At 42.5% G+C, this 16,604-nt stretch overlaps 1 protein-coding gene across 1 annotated transcript in view; it reads right to left on the reverse strand.

Moving 5' to 3' along the window:
* Window positions 1-956: 956 nt before the first annotated feature.
* The window catches only part of spen (spen family transcriptional repressor), a 32,992-nt gene continuing 17,344 nt past the window's right edge, over window positions 957-16,604 (reverse strand). The window contains exons 4-15 of the mRNA XM_062541651.1: window positions 15,900-16,057; window positions 14,199-14,399; window positions 13,926-14,077; window positions 13,669-13,794; window positions 13,450-13,563; window positions 13,219-13,332; window positions 12,854-12,954; window positions 4,909-12,745; window positions 4,455-4,784; window positions 3,827-4,021; window positions 3,411-3,569; window positions 957-3,063 (exon numbers count right to left, since the gene is read on the reverse strand). Of these exons, the coding sequence (XP_062397635.1) occupies window positions 2,932-3,063; window positions 3,411-3,569; window positions 3,827-4,021; window positions 4,455-4,784; window positions 4,909-12,745; window positions 12,854-12,954; window positions 13,219-13,332; window positions 13,450-13,563; window positions 13,669-13,794; window positions 13,926-14,077; window positions 14,199-14,399; window positions 15,900-16,057 (9,619 nt within the window). The 3' untranslated portion in view covers window positions 957-2,931. The remainder of the gene's footprint in view (window positions 3,064-3,410; window positions 3,570-3,826; window positions 4,022-4,454; window positions 4,785-4,908; window positions 12,746-12,853; window positions 12,955-13,218; window positions 13,333-13,449; window positions 13,564-13,668; window positions 13,795-13,925; window positions 14,078-14,198; window positions 14,400-15,899; window positions 16,058-16,604) is intronic.

Below are 16,604 nucleotides of genomic sequence, written 5' to 3' on the forward strand. Positions count from 1 at the left end.
TGTGAGAAACAGAACGTGATACTTCACTCCAGAATCTATGAGACGTACAACTGCTTACCAGTTGCCTGCCTATCCTCCAACTGATCCGTCCTACAGCCTTGGCCCCCAGCAGCAGTCTGTTCCAGGCATGTGCACAGCTGTCCATAGGATTCCTCACCACAAACTGATGTTTCAAACACTTATATGGAGGCATTCATTAACTAGAAGAGATCCCGTTTTAACGGCATGTGCTGTGAAGGGATTACTAGATGAAAAAGAACATACTCTTGGGGCTACGAGGCCCAAGCTTAGCAAATTAAGGGGGGCTTAAATGTTTCTGTGAAAGTGACAATCGATCCCAGTACCACATGTGCATGTGTAGAATACTCCTCAAAGTGCCAGAAAGTCTCTCCATACCTGATTTTGGCGTGAGACGTTGAGCTTAAATGCCACTTCTCCATTTCATTAACACTAAGTATGTCAAAGGCTAACCAACATAGTATTTTGAAGATATTACTGTGAATGAATACATTAAGTAAATCTAGATTTTCACAAAAGAGAAACAGATGTTTCAAATAAGAGACTCGGGAGCATTATCCCAGTAAGAGTGATGTGATGTTTTTAGTTTGTGAGCAGGGACAATTTTGACGAATAATATTTCAAAGCCAAACTGTGGTTACTGTGCAATCTACTGGTGGTCATTGTCATAATTCATTACTCTCTGCATGAGGATAATGCCTTTTGTTCAGTAAAAAATGGCAAAGTTGCCAACAATAGTCATATAGTGTCAACACATTGGAAAAGAAGTGACCGCAGCAATTCTATCCCTGGAACCTCTTCATAAAATGAGATTTTGCTGACATCGTGTGGCCAAACTCTTGAGTGGCTGTGCAGCCACGGAGAGGTTTCAACCCTGAATTTGGATGCATATCAGGGAAATGGCCCACAAGCAAATGATCACAAAGTGAAACAGTGAATGACCATTTTAATGATCTGAAGAACAAAATTTATTTTACATTTTAAAATGTCCTCATAGAGGAACAGCAAAAGTACAAACTGATGAAATAGAGATAAATCAAAAGACATTTTTTTTAGATTAACAGTTCTGATTCTTTTCTTACTTTTGGTATTTTTTAAATTTGTATCAAAAATTATAAGTGCCTTCAACATAACCATGAAAAAAAGTCAGCCTGCAGTCGTACAAATATTCGCACCACAAAACTGAGAAACATGGTTCTACTTTCTGCATGGGTTTTCACCTAGTTCTGTCTTCTTCAGACTGCTTTGTTTTGTCATACAAAACAAAAATGAGGACCCTGAAATGAGACAAAATCTGAGCGCAAATAAACAAGTTCAGAGATAAAATGAATGACTATTTACACCTTGGCTCGGGAGACAGTGGACAGACAAGTAATAAGAGGGAGAACAATCAATGAATTCAATACCCCCCCCACCATGTGCTAAGATTTCATTCAGACATGTCTGATGGCATGGCACAACTAATTAAACCAGATTTCTTAGAGTCAGACGCATGTGTTGTCAGAGATGGAGGCAGACAAACAGGTAAACAAAGAAAGATGATATAGCGATTTACACGATCACGGGAGTGGCCTCAAACATCACCAACACCAACACCACCATCACCACATCATGTCTGAGTGAAAATTAACTAGATTCCAGGAGAAGAATTGGGTGGGACTGACAAGAGGGAAACAAAAACAATCAAAAATGAGGCAGAGTCAACAAATAATTACAACAATATGACAAATACAAAAAGTATGAAAATAATATTTGATTTTGTAATTCCATTTGTTGTTCCATTTTCATATTCTTTTGAAATATTTTAAAAGGTATTTTGGCACAGAATTTATTCTAGACAGAGTAAAGGGAAGCAGCTTCCCCTTAGGACATTCCTGACATAATTTATCATCTGTGGTCAATGATATGCTGTAATCCACTTGGTCTCCCAGCTTCTTGTCGTTTTTTTGTCCATTGTAAGTCCTTAAATATTTATAATATTTACACATTTTCGCGTTCACCCCTTTTCGCCTTCAGTCTTCAAGAGACAGAAAAAGTTGAGCAAAAGTTATCTTATAGTCCCACGTTGAGGCATCAAGTGTAAACTGTACAACTCCAGAATCCCCTGTGGAGTTCCAGGGCCTGGTACATAGAGAGGAAAATAATAATAAAAAAAGAGACTCGGAATTAAGGTGGCAAGACAGAACAGTAGTTGCAGAGAAGTCTGTAGAGAGCTGATATTTACGTGCCAGTCAGTCAGTGTATGTATGTTCATGTATTCTTCAAATGGTGAAATCCCAGGGGAAAAAAAAGATCTCACCAGCTCAGTTTTGTCTCTTGTGCAGAGAAGGCTGGTGAAAAGAGCATGTTTTTTTTTGTTTTTTTAAAAGCATCATGTCATATTCAAATCTGTACAAAGTTAAAAGTACTTGATTCTCAATTTGATTTCTCCAACATAGTGCAATGACTGATCAGATTAATCTTTTAAGAAATTCTAAAAAAAAGAAAGAAAAAAAAAGAAAAATCACAATCATCATCAGTGGAAAAAAAACTGTTAAACAGTCCCTCCCAAAAGTTTTTAAACTAATCCCCTTTGTTGATGCTCCAAAAAGAAAAGGAAATCCTCTGTGTGTTCATCAATGACAAAAAAAATAAAATAAATGATCAGATAATTGATCATTGTAAATCCAGTTACGCCCATTGTTGCCATCTCCATGAGAGATGCATAGACGTGAAAGTTGAGGTGAGAGGATGAATTAAGGATCTGGTGAAAAAAGAAAAAAAAATAACAAAAGGAGAATGAGTGCATGATGCAAAAAAGACTGAATCAAGCTCCGCAGTGAGGCATATTCATGTCCACACACATAAGAAAAAAAGGCTGAGTCCCATAGGCTGGTGTTGATGTCCAGTGGGTTTGGAGAAGATGTCTGTCTCTCACACAGAGGCAATCACAATCATGAGGTGAGGAGAGATGTTGGAGACACTGTTGAGCAGATCTGGGGCGAGGTGAGACAAGTGGGTCTCAGAAAACTCGCAGGGTGGGAAAATCTGGACAACATAGGCTGGCTACAATTGAGAAGAAAAAACAAACAAACATGTAAACTTATTTCATAAAAACCAACAACCGTTTCCATATATTACACTGTGGGCCTTTATTTGAATGATGGGCAAATAACTAGAAAAAGAAAAATCAATTTGGTAATTGAACACCATGTGCAAGACATTGAAGCGTACACACTAATATATCAGCTTAATGATCCCATATGCCATACAATAGTTGTATTTCATGCATGAGAACTTAACTTGCTGACAGACTTTGCACTTTGCCCGCCAAACAAATTAGGGCACACCATCATCAATATATTCATGTAGACAGGTTTTTCCATACACAAGGTCACAATGTGTACACAGACCTGGTAAGAGCCGGGGTTGGGGACATTGATGATGCCAGCAGCTTGCTTGGCTTGCAGGTAGGTAATAAATCCACCTTTAAGAGCATGAGTCTGAGCAAGGACATCCTCCTGGTCCCTTCCACAAGGTAAAGCCAACAGAAGACAGTAGTCACTTTCCACCTAATAAAAAAAAAGAAGATGGGATATTTTAATTAAGCACATCTGCCTTACATAATTCAAACATTGAGGATGCATTACAAGTTACAACAGACTGCAATGCAAACCATTTGCTACCAAATTCATATTTACATCACTGATGGCTATATCAGTCACACCAATTGTATATAACTAATATAATTGTATGCATTTAAAAAACATAGTATATTACAGCAACATTCCCTATTCTTCACCCATAAAACACAAAACAAGAAGCTCACAGTCATCCTTCGTGCCACTCCCTCAAGCTGTGCTGCCTCCAGCCGCATCCTCTGTGCTATGCGAAGAATTGGAGCGCCCTCCACTGGTGGAAGAGACCGCTGTGCCAGGATGTTATTTCCTGAGACAAAGTGCAGCTGGACAGCAGCAGTGTCATTTTTCAGAGCAAGCAAACCTTGCCACACAATCGGGTACTTCTGCTCAAAAAGAAAAGTAGAAAGACAGAAAGAAAGTGAAGGTTACAAAAGTAAACAACTCACTAAAGTAAAAACATCACTTAATTATATTTTTCCTCAAACATCTTGTTTGTGTGGTCACTTGGAAACAGCTCTGGGTGTTTGAGAAGGATCACTATCACTGGTTTGCCAAATTAGACTCTGGCAAAGTCTATCTGTTAAAAACAGACTTGTTATTCCACCTTATGTCTTTTATGTTAATTATTCTTTATTGCTTTCTTTTTATTTCTTTTTTTATTTTATCATTATTACTATTATTATTATTATCATTCCTCTTTGCTCATCTATGCTTTTATCTGCTATTACTGTTTGGTTTTTGTTTATGTAAAGCACATTGAATGACCTCTGTGTATGAAATGCGCTATATAAATAAACTTGACTTGACTTGACTTACTGTTAAAAGCTTCACCGTGTCGACTGAACGGTGCTCTGTGTGTTCAAATTTCACATCTGGTCGCATCTGAGAGGGGCCTGAGGCAGTTAGTTGGAGAGGGCCAGAGATGACAGCTTGAGGCCCCTTGTGAAGTGACAGGGCCATTTCTGACCTTTGGGCCACTGCAGAAGAGGACACAAAGGAGGGAGAGTGGGTATCTCGCTGAACCCTGGACAAGTGGGACAACTCCATGGCTGGATGACGAAGGTGCAAGCTTTCATTTTTTAATTCAGCAATAGCTCCAGAGGGCTGCACAGGGGAAATCTTGTTCCTGTGTGGGTGATCTACTTCCTGTTGGGACAGACAAGATGATAAAAGTTGAGGAGCATGTTGAAATAGATAATAATATATATATATATATATTATAGTATTGCAACATCATATAGTTGTGCAAAGAACTCTCAGAATGTCTCACCTGAGAAGGGGGTATGCGTTGTGCTAAGTTCATGCCAATTGAAGGGTGACCAGGAAACTGGGGGTGGAAGCCCCGCATCTCCCGGTACACTGCTGAGTACTCTGGCATGGAAGTGGCACTGCCAGGATGCACAAGTTGGACACCTTGAGGTGGCATCATTACAGAAACAGGAGGATGCCCAATAATTCTACTCTCCGTATGGGGCGATGCTGGCATCTTGACATCTAGACCCTTTGATGGTTCCTTTCCTGATTGTGGTACTGCTTTGCCAGGGGGAGTTTTAGAAGAAGTTGCAGAGATGTGTGAGGTGGTCATTAAGGTCTCTGGAGTGCGAGACTTACGGGAGTCCACTGATGGGTGTTCGCCTAACTGATGGTGCATAAGGAGTCGCACATCCCTGGGGGCCATATTGTACTGATCTAGACGTAGTGCACCATGATGCAACCCCCTGTAGTCACCTGGGACCACCATGACATCTGGCTGAAGGTGGGAGGGAGCAGGTCTTCGCAGGCCCTGATGAAAGTGTCTCAACTCTTCCTCATTAGCTCCGCTTCCTGTCCCTGATCCAGGAGGACCAGCATGTGACTGCAAGACTATGTCCCTGATTGCTGCTGGCTGAGGTGTGGTGGACCGCTGCTGAGCCCCAGACCGAGGGGAAGCCAGTGACTCAGCACGCATCCCATAGCTTATTCCAGAGAGAGGAGGAGTACATCTTACATCTCCCTGAGAATGATGACCCATTGGTACTGACTGGGAAACACTGTGAGGAGGCATTATAACAGACTGCTCTGGGTGGTGCATGCTGGAGACATACTGAGAGATGGGGCTGCCTGTGCCTAAAACAACTGAGGTACCAATTGGAGAGATGGAGCTACCGGGAGGACACACTTTGGAGAAAGGTGAAGGTGAGTGGCCAGTTGTCCGTGGAGAGTGAGGCTCTTGCTTTAGGTGTTGAACTGTTCTGTCAGTAGGGGTTGTGGGGCTCGAAACTCTGGGGTTACCAGACAAAGAGGAGTGGTGTGAGCTCAAGACTGGACTCAGGTTGGAAGGTTGTATAAGCTTGCTTGCTTCACCTTTCATGTTTATGGATTCTGCTCCAGGCCCTTTCTTGGCATGTTGCTGCATCATTACTTGATTGTACATTAGGACTTGGGGACTGTTAACTGACTGCTGGAACATTTTGACAGGACCGCCTTGGGAACCACTGTGGTATAATGATTCAGTCTTCTCAGAGATAGGGCTTCCCTGGTTAATAGAGATGACAGGCTGAGTATTGTACGACTGGCCAGATAATACCACCCCTGTGTGTGCATAACCTGTGGGTGTCTGGGATCCCTTTGGAATAGAGGGTTGTGATGGAGTAACTGACTCCTGTTTTATCTGGGTTTTAGATACTGACTGCTGAAATTCAATGTCAACAGCACTGGCTGGAGGGATCTGGCTAATTTTGGCACTGATCCGTTGAGGTCCTTCAGTCTTCTGTCCAGAGTAGCTCAACACCACCACACCCTCTGAAGTGTTCACCCTTAGTCCAGGGCTTGGGCCTGTGTTGTAAGTAGAGTTATCCACTACTGGCCGGCCTACATTGCTTCCATCTTCTGCCATAGACAATCCAGAGTAACGTGGCAAACTGTTTTCATTCATATTAGCTCTGTACTTATGCTTCGGCAATGACATTCCAGCACTACGGTTACTAAGAGAGATATGAGGAGTCTCATCAGAATCAAATGGGGTAATCCTACTTATAACTGAGGTAGCAGAAGAAATCACTGAATTCACCAACTTATCACTGAAAATGTGCTGATTCTCTTGGGGTTGAGATGGGGCTGGGTGTGGGAGCATGGCATGTGGCGTGTGAGGCAAGGGCTTATCTTCAGGAATAGAGGATTTCACTGGTAAAGGGTCAGATGCATTCTCATTCTCAGACACACGAGGCTCCACTAATGTAGTCGTGAGAACCATGCTAGGAACAGAGGTACTGTTTGAAGCTACGTATTTTGGCTCCATCAGGATTTTACGTAAAGTGCTAGAGTTGGGATCAATATCAGATGCCTTCGTATCAGGGGGTAAGGGTGGATTCCCTGATACACTTCCAATACTTGGAACAGGTGCTGTGGGTGGTGTTATCACTACTTGTGGGGCAGGTGTAGATAAGGCTGATGTCTCTTCAGATCTGTTTAGCCAAGTTGGAGATGAGATTGCCATTTTCCCTGGGCGTACAGGTGGTACATTCAATCGGGTTGGAGAAGGGGTGAGAGCTGGGGCAATGGGGTCAGTAGGTGGTGCTTGTGATTTAAAATGTACAGGACTGCTGCTGCCTGAATGAAAAGCAGATTCTTGTGGTTCAGGTTGCTCTACAGCAGGTTGCTCAGCCTCTTTTGGCGTCTCAAGAGTTACTGCTGAGGTAACATCATGTTTACAGGCAGCTGCTGCAGTGACTACAACTGCCGTTGCTGCTGCTGCTGTAGTAACTGCCTTTGGGTTTACAGTTTTCACGTCTTTAGGAATTGAATCTGGTAGCTTTACTGTTGTTGGCTCAGCTTCCAAAACAGGCTCTTCCACCATCTCTCCTTTCTTACTTGCAGTAGTCTTTCGACCTCTGGGCTTCTTCGGGGTTTTCGGTCTGGGTTTTCCTGTTTTCTTTTGTGTTCCTCCAAGCTGAGATTCTTCCTGGGTTGTGGTTTCGGTGTTGATTACTTCAGATGGCTTAGGCTCTGTGACGATACCAATTACTGAATCTGTGTTCATGGCATTACTGAAAGCCATTTGAGTCTCAGGCTCCATTACCTCATTGGATATGGGTAAAACTACTGGATCTGGTGTGGGGAGCTGAAGAGGGTAGGATGGGGTTGCAGTGAATGCATCTGCATCAGCAGAGATATCCTCGGCCGTAATTGAGTCTATTGCAGCAGCAAGTTCTGTTTCACTGGCAGGATTAGCTGGTTTCTCTTCTTCCACCTCATCTTGTGGTTCAACTGGAACTGGTGGTAAGAGGACTGGGGGCTCCGCAGGTGGTTCTTTGTATGGTGATGGGAGAGGCTGTTCTACAGTAAACTTGGAGATATTCTCGACTGCCCTTTCAAGTTCCATTTGACGAGCCAGGAGAGCTGCAGCAGGGTCAATTGGAGGCTCAGATTCAGTGTCCTCTTTTTCATCTGGGCTGAGGTCATCCACATCCTTAAGATAACTAGTTGTTGTAGTATCCTCTTTCGGAGACATTTCAGGTTTTGCTTTCTTTACAGAATCTTGAAATGGTTCAGGCTCATCTTCCCCTGAGCGGAGGACACCTATTACATCATCCACACTTAAATGAATTACAAGATTTTTTAGACTAAGTGACTTGTCCTCACTTCCTGTTTTAGAGCCACGAGTCAATCTTGGTGGTTTTGTCTTACCACCTTTTTCAGCTACTTTCTGTTTCTCAATAGATGCATCTAGCTTCTCTTCTTCATTCTCTTCAGATTTATTTTCAGCAGTCTCTGTACATTCTTTCCCTTTATCAATTTTCTGGGTTTTAGCTTGTTGTTTGACATCTTCTGATAACTTTATTGCCAATTCTTGTGGTTCTTCAACTGATTTAATTTGAGATTCAGAGGCTATAATTCCATCAGTATCTGACTTATCCGTGCTATCCATTTTGTCAGACAGTTTTCCAACTTTGCCTGTTTTTTTACTTTGTGTACTTGTAGTGGGTGAGGACTGTGTTTTCTGAGTTCTAGGAGACCGCCAACCCTCTGAAACCTTAGAAATGTCACTGCCACTAGACTGTTTGTTGTCGCTGTCTTCTCCCTCAGACATTTTAGGCTGGTCTCCCTTAACGGGTGACACATCTTCAACTCTTCCCCCTTTACGAGTCTTACGACGGCCTCTTTTGCCAGTAGGAGTGGGAGTAGAATCTGGCTGAATCAGGTCTTTGTCAGGACCCCGTTTTCGAGTAGGACGGGTAGGCTCAACCACATCTTTTCCTGATTGTTGCACAACCTCATCTCCAGATAGTTTAGCATAAACAGAGCGTACACTACGCCGGCGTCTGCCTACGACTCTATCAGACTCAGGCCCTTGCTCTGGATCTGTTACAACTTCTCCCCTCGGAGATGACGCTCTTCTCATCCTTTCCCCGTTCCCAATTCGCTCACTTTTGCGAGTTACTGGTTTCTCATTTCCTGCTGGCTGGCTGTGCGGAGGAGTTGGAGGTGCTGCTGGGGTGAGCTTATATTTCTTGCTGTTAGGTTGTTTCCGTGGAGGAGCTGTTTCTGCTTCAGCATCTGATGTGGATGATGCCCTTTCAAGAGGCACATCTACATTCTTGGGTGAATGGCTGTCTAAGGGCAGTGATTTTTCAGGGTGAGGTTCCTCTTCCTCCTTGAGGGTTTCTTGAATTGTGACAGGTTTGGGTGATAACTTTAGAGACTGTATGCCCGTTTCCGCTGTTTCCGTTTCTGGTTCCAAAACACTTAGCGAGGCACCAGGAGTGGGAGGCTTAACATCAGTGCAGGTGGAAGGTTCCACAGTCACACTACTTACAGGAGTTACTTTAGTCTCAAGAGGTTCCTGCTTAGGTTCATCTTTTGCCTCCTCTTTGCATATAGGATCAGCTGGAGAAATGCTAATAGTTGGAGGAACTTGATACTTTTCCAATTGCTTAGACTGAAGTGGGGAAATGTCAGTGGTATCCATCATATCCTCAACCTTTACCTGAGGGACAGACAGCTTTGTTGCGGAAAACAAGACATCTGGTTTATCCTGCAGGTCATCATCTAGTTGAGATGACTCCTTAGATGGGACAGGCACTGATACTGACAGAGTTGAAACAGGACTTATTGGTTTTATGTCTTCTGTAGGCTCATCCACTTTTTGACAATGATCCTGGTTCCCTTCTTTTGGCTTGTCATCCTCATCTCCATCAGACGCATTAGTTCTCTCTTCGTGGGGCTGGTGATCTCGGCCCTTCTGTTGCTGTAACTCTAAAAAACGACTGTGAAAAAGTACAGTTGGCTCTTGTGTACTGTCCTCACTTCCAGTCCCTACATGTCCCTCAGTGGCACTCAATTGGCTCACAAGTCTGCCTGTACCATATTCAGAATCCTGATCTTTGCGTTCAAGATGTTGCAAACGACGTGAATCTTGTTCAAAAATGGAGCTGCGAAGGAAACGAGAAACAAAAAGCTCTTGACGTTCATAGTTCTCAGTTTTGGGCATCTCTTTTTTATCATCCAATTTGCCTTCAGAGTCTTGTTTAAACTTCCTTTTATACCAAGAGGGAATAGGTCGTGGTGTTGGCTCAACCCTCTCCTTGTCTGAACTGTTGCGCAGGGTAGTTAATCTTGACTCATGACCTAGAAATGACCAATTGTCCTCTCTTGAGGAGGAGAGAGACTTTGCTCGTTCCAAAAGAGCCTTGGTGTCTGGTGTTATAGTCTTATCCAAGGCAAACTCATAAAATTTATTCTTCTCAAGTGAACCAGATAGTTTGATATCCAAATGTCTGTCTTCTCGTTCCCTCTGCATGTACAAGAGTGAGGCATTTGATTTGGGTGAGAGACGTTTATTGTCACCATCATCATCCGAATCGGACTGAACTTCTCCTGGCTCTAGCTCACGAACAGGGCGTTTACGGATTCCATCCCGTTTAACAATGCTACTTGGGAAAGTCATGTCCATGCGTAGCGTATCCTGCTTTATTCTGCTTTCCCAGCGCATTTCTCCTTCAGGACTTTGAGAAACTGCCTTCAGTTTGGAATGCTCTGTTTGTGCAGCAAGCATTTTCCCAGTCGAGGAGTCAGAGCTGTATTTCAAGACATCTAAACGATTGCTGACCTTATCCTCTTTATCATTACTGGACATCAGAAGTGGTGAATCTGCAGTGGCCTCTTCCTCACTATATACTAACGGTCTTGCTGGCGCAACAGAGATTGAATTCTTGTCAGAATCTTCACTAGCTGATCTAGAGCTTCTGTAGTCACACTCTCGTTTTGCATTCAATTCAAAGTCAAGGGTCTCTAATTTCTTACGTTTGCTGGGTGGAGAATTATGGGTGACATCCTGTGGTGGCTTTCCCACTTCATGAACAAGACTGTGCCGCTCCAATTCATCTGAATCCACGCAAACAGGACTTTCAGATTTATCGGACTTGTCATGCTCTTGCAGCTGCTTTTGCAGTCGGCGGTTTTGTTCCATTTGTTTTCTACAGCTTTGGGAGTGGTCTATGTCCATAGATATTCGGACGTCATGCACTGCAATGCTTTTCTCCACTAAGTGATCTTGGTTGCCAATATGCAGATGTTCTTTTTCCCTAAATTCTTCTTGATCATGGCTTCCATCATCAGAGGGCGGCCTACTTATACTAGGATTTTTAACACCAAAACTTCCCAGCTTCTGACTTGAGGCAGCATCTGTTGACTCTACAGCATCTGTTGACCCTTCATTTGGCTCTCCACTGTGAGACTGCAGATTGAGGCCAGAGGCCTCAACAAGTGTTGCACACTCAGACTCCTGTCTGTCTGTAGGACTAACAGCTACCAGTCTTTCCAATTTAGTTTTTCGATGTTCTCTCTTATAGAGGTCCTTAACTAGCAGTTTCTTATCACTGTCTGCGTCTTTTGACAGAGCACCATCAACTGGCCTTTTCAAGCCAAGTCTACCCTCTTCCTCCTCCTCCTCAGTGATCCTTTTAAGCCTATCAGCTTTTACAGATGCCTCCTCGAAGCGTTTCTTTCGTGCAGCTAAACGGTCAACATCTACAGAGGAATTGGTCCCCTCAAGTGCTGGGTCAGACTTCAAGTGTTTTTTAGCTTTAATTTTCCCGTCTTTATCCACCAACTCAACCTGACTTGTCAAGCCCTTCTCTTTGGGTACCTTTACATGCCTGAGAATTTCTCCCTTTTGAAGTTCCATCCGGGGAGGGAAACTCCTCTGTTCTGCTGCTGCGAGAGGTTGAGGGGGAGACCTAACAGAGTCAGTTGAAGCTTTCAGTCTTTGCTTTTCTGTGACTGTATGTGGGAATAGATCCAGAACTTTGCCTTCCTTTTCTTTAACCCGTGTAAGTTGCACTACACATGGTGGTAAATCTAAACGCCCTTTGTTCTCTTTCTCTTTACCAAGAAATCTGTTGCCCTTGGCTCTTTGGCCATCATCTGGGCTATCATCCCTGTCAGGTTCTGGGTCAGGGTCTGTCTCTGAAGATGGCACACTAGGTGAGGCCAATTTCAGCTTCCTCAACTTTTGTTTCTCACTGCGATCTTTGTCAGACTTTTCCTTTCTGACAGAACGCTTTTCCTTCTCTCCTGCACCAAGTCGCTCTGATTCAAACAATGGTTTCTCCTTGTCAGCCTTCTCCGTCTTATTGTACCGATCCGGCCTCTTTTCATAGCGTGGTGGTGAAAGAGAACTGCAGCTGCCACTTCTCTCTGATGACCGACTATATATGGGATGTTCAGAATCACTTGGTAAACGATCAGAGGGTGAGGGTGACGCTGTAGGGCTTGCTGGACGTCGAGGGAGAGATGGGCTTTGGCTGTGCTCCATAGTCCTGCGCCCATGGTCACGCTCACGGTCCGTCTCAAAACGTTCCCTCTCCCTCTCTCTTTCTCGTAAATAGTTGTATTTGCGTATATCCTGCTCATAGGGGTCCCGATAATCTCTGTACTCGCGGGGGTCCTCATAGTAGCGTGGATCATAGAAGTCTGTTGGGTAGGGTTCCCACTCTGGGTAGAACTCCCGGCCTCGAGCTGGATATTTCCGTCGAGGATCCTCGGTGTAGGTGCTGCCAGGTGTTCGCACATTTTCATAGTATGCCCGCTCAGCAGAGAACTCATGATATGGCGGCCTGCGCTCATCTCTGCCAACAGACATTTACACGTTTTGTTAAGGAAGATAATAAAATATAGTTATAACTATATATTGTATAAATATAACACATATGTGTAAACAATATGTAAAGACTCACCGTCTTTCAGGTACAACGTCATAAAAGTCTCTAATGTCCTGCCCAGAGGCTTGCATTGAACGGTAGAAAGCCATTTGACTTTCCTGATTGGCAAAATCCACCTACGGATATAAAAACAAAGACTTAAAATAGTTGACCCGTTGAAACCTTCAATCTATATTCAATTATGTATTTGTTGTTAAGAGCACGTACATCCCAGGTGTAATACACCAAACAGAAATATCAAAGGTCAGGATATTGCAACCCCCCATCCAAATACTGAGGCGATTGAATTTGGAAGAATGTCTTTACCATCATTTGAATCTTTTTTGAAAATGACCCTCATACAACATGAGTAACTCTCTTTCCATGTATGACTTATTTACCTTAATTTTATTGCCCCCAATCTTCCACCCCTTGGTTTCTTTGACAGCGGCCTGCGCACATTCAATGTTGTTGTAAAGGATGAGAGCCATCCCTTTTAATCTATCAAACACAACCTGTAAGGGGAGAAAACAAATCATATTTTTTTCATAATTCTCTTTTAGCAATTCATAATTGTCTTTCACCATAAACTGAAAAGGGACAAACACAACACAGAAAAAGCATTGCATTACCTTCACTACATGTCCGTATCTACAAAAGTGGCGTGTGAGGTACTGCTCTGTGATGCTGGATGCTAGACCATCCAACCATACGCATGTTGTAGGCATGCTTTTCCCAAAGCCCAACTGCAAGCAAGACACAAAACATAACCCATGAGCACAAAGCCATCAATAACCATTCAGGATTACAAGATGCAACATCTTTTATAGCATGTTTACAAGTTCCCTCACCTTTAATCTGTTATTGCCAAGATATTCACCATCCATCTTTTTTATGGCTTTACAGACACTGGCAATATCACAGTACTGCAGAAATGCATACTGAGGTGCACCATTGACTTTCTTGATATCAATGTCCTGTTGAGGAGGAAAAATCAGAGGGGCACCATAAATAAAACATTGATGCCATTTATAAACAATTAGATAAGGTTTTGCTTCCTTGCCTCAAGGCCACTTCCACTCTCAAGTTTACATGAACATCAACATACCACTATCTCTCCAAATCGCTGGAAGATGGTAAGTAGATCGTGGTAACTGGTTGTCTTCTCCAAGTTGCCGATGAACAATGTCCTTGTAGCTTTTGGATGAAATTCATCTATTCGTTCATCTAGAGGCCTGAACTCATTCTCGCTCTCAGTCTCTGTTTATGGAGAACCCAGAGAGAAGGATACAAGTGGACGGTGTCAATGAATCAGATGTTAAGGACGGGCTTTCCAAAAAAAAGACAAAGAGGAAAAAAGTAGGTCTACTCAATGACTTACCAGGACCATTCCAGACGGTGACTTCAATTTGCATGCCAAAAAACAGCTTCCCTTTAGATGCAGTGAGAGCCTTCTCTTGGTCCTCCTGCTGGCGGAAGAAGACAAGGCCGTAGCGCTCCTCTAATGCCCCATGGATTTGCACTGAAGTGACTTTCCCATGCTTTTTGAACTCATGAAATAGACCATCCTTCAAACTTGTATCTACAGGAATGACATGAAACAGAAATCACAGAGTTTACACATAATTCACCAATTTAATAATAATGCAATATTGAACATTGGTAGTGGAATTACACAAAAGGTTAATCAGATAGATAGATAGATAGATAGATACCTGGTTAACTTTCTATCTATCTATCTGGTTAACTTTTTGCGTGCTGGTACAAGTACAGCAAAATGTCACAGTAAAGGGCCGTTCACACCAAGAACGATAACAATAACTATAAATAAATATCGCTCTCGTTAATATGAGTGACAACGTTCACACATAAATTATAACGATAACAACATGAAGAACGATAACATTGCTGATCACTTTCAGAGCGATTTTGAGAACGATAAAAAGCTAACAGCCAATCAGAACCCAAAATATTCTAGCCATCACATTCATTAACACAAGGAGCGACTTTTCTTATCGTTGCCCACTGTGGACGCTTTTATCGTGTGAACTGCCCTTAAGTCATAGTTCTATCCACCTTATTCCGTAGCCAACAATGGGGGTCGCCATGACACTGAAAACGGTTATCTATTTCCGGCGAAGCTGCGTTGTATCTATTTTAATGTGACGGTTGACAGTGCTTAACTTATCATAACGGATATAAAAGTAAACTTTTCTATTTTATATCGGTTATACATGATGTAGTATATCCATGCTGAGGGCAGAATTGTCAACATTTCGAAAGAAATCTAACTTGAAGCATATTCTAGTTAGCTACCGAGAACACACATGTAAACAGAATGAACGGAAGTTGAAAACAGTATCGGAACGATACATATTTCCGGGTTAAAAGAACACTTCGCCGTTTTTTCATATTAAACTACGTTATTCCCTTAACTAAGACGAGCTGATACATACCTCTCACGTCTCAATGCGTGCACTCACTGGCTCTGGCGCACGGCGCAACTTTGATAGCACTTAGCTAGCCCAGTTCATTCATTAGGATCCAAACAGAGATGAAGTTAGAAGCGACCAAAGACCTCCATGTTTTCCCTTAGTTACACAAGTAGTCACATGACCAAGTATGGTAAGACAAAATAAAACATGGTGCATTTCTAAGCAGGTAAGAGGGATAACTATATTGTGTGGCGGAGTAATATCCTCACTCCTCACACTGAGGATATTATACAATATAGTTATCCCTCTTACCTGCTTAGAAAGGCACCACGTTTTATTTTGTCTCACCATACTTGGTCGGGTGACTACTCGTGTAACTGTAGGGAAAACATGGAGGTGTTTGGTCGCTTCTAACTTCATCTCTGTAACATAGTTTAAAATGAAAAAAGGGTGAAGTGTTCCTTTAAGGAATAAGGTGGATACATCCCAGATCCAGGACAGTATAAATAATAATAATAATAATAATAACAATAATAATAACAATAATAATAATAATAATAATAATAATAATAATAATAAAACACAAAGTTTCTTTTCAATTTCAAATGTCTTTCAGTGGAGCATTAATGTGAAATTACGGATCTCACCCGTTGAACGAACAGGAAGATTTTGGACCTTTATGCCAAAGCTTTTCCGAGGCTCATCCTTGTCAAGGCAGGGCAGTGGCGGGGCAGAGGGAGCAGGAACTGCAGCTGATTGCACAGACCGGGCTGGGGACTCATCGCTAGAGCTACTGCTGGACTCACTAAAGGGGAAAAAGACAAGACAGAAAGAACAATATGACAACCGGAAACATTAACATAGGACCTTTCCATGCACTACCTGATGTAACCTTATGGTGGCACTACTGTCTCAGATATGGCAATAGATGGGGCTTCTAGCCATCTGGTAAATTGTTTATTCCTTTTGAAAAAAATCATACCATCAATCTCCTCTATGTGCCTCAAAATCTGACTGATGATTTCATAAAGCATAACATCTGTTATGAAAAAAAAAAACCTGATAATTTAGGAAACTGAAGAGTTTGATATTTTTGCTCCTTTGACATATGGGCAGAGCAACAAAAACAAGCTAATGGGTGTGCTGCCTGCATGGAAATCTATTTGAGAGGGAGAGGCCATACATAAGCCTAGACAGTGTTATTGCACCATTTCATTTTAGAGTATGAATGCATTAAGCACAAGTAGGCTTGTCATTACTGATGAGGAAGCAGAGTACAACAGTTTAACTAGTCTACAGAGACACATACACAAGTCTCAAAAGTCTGCAATTCCGAAACCAACAACCAATGG

Source organism: Sardina pilchardus, chromosome 7 (genome assembly GCF_963854185.1).
Source record: "Sardina pilchardus chromosome 7, fSarPil1.1, whole genome shotgun sequence".
Lineage (NCBI taxonomy): Eukaryota > Metazoa > Chordata > Actinopteri > Clupeiformes > Clupeidae > Sardina > Sardina pilchardus.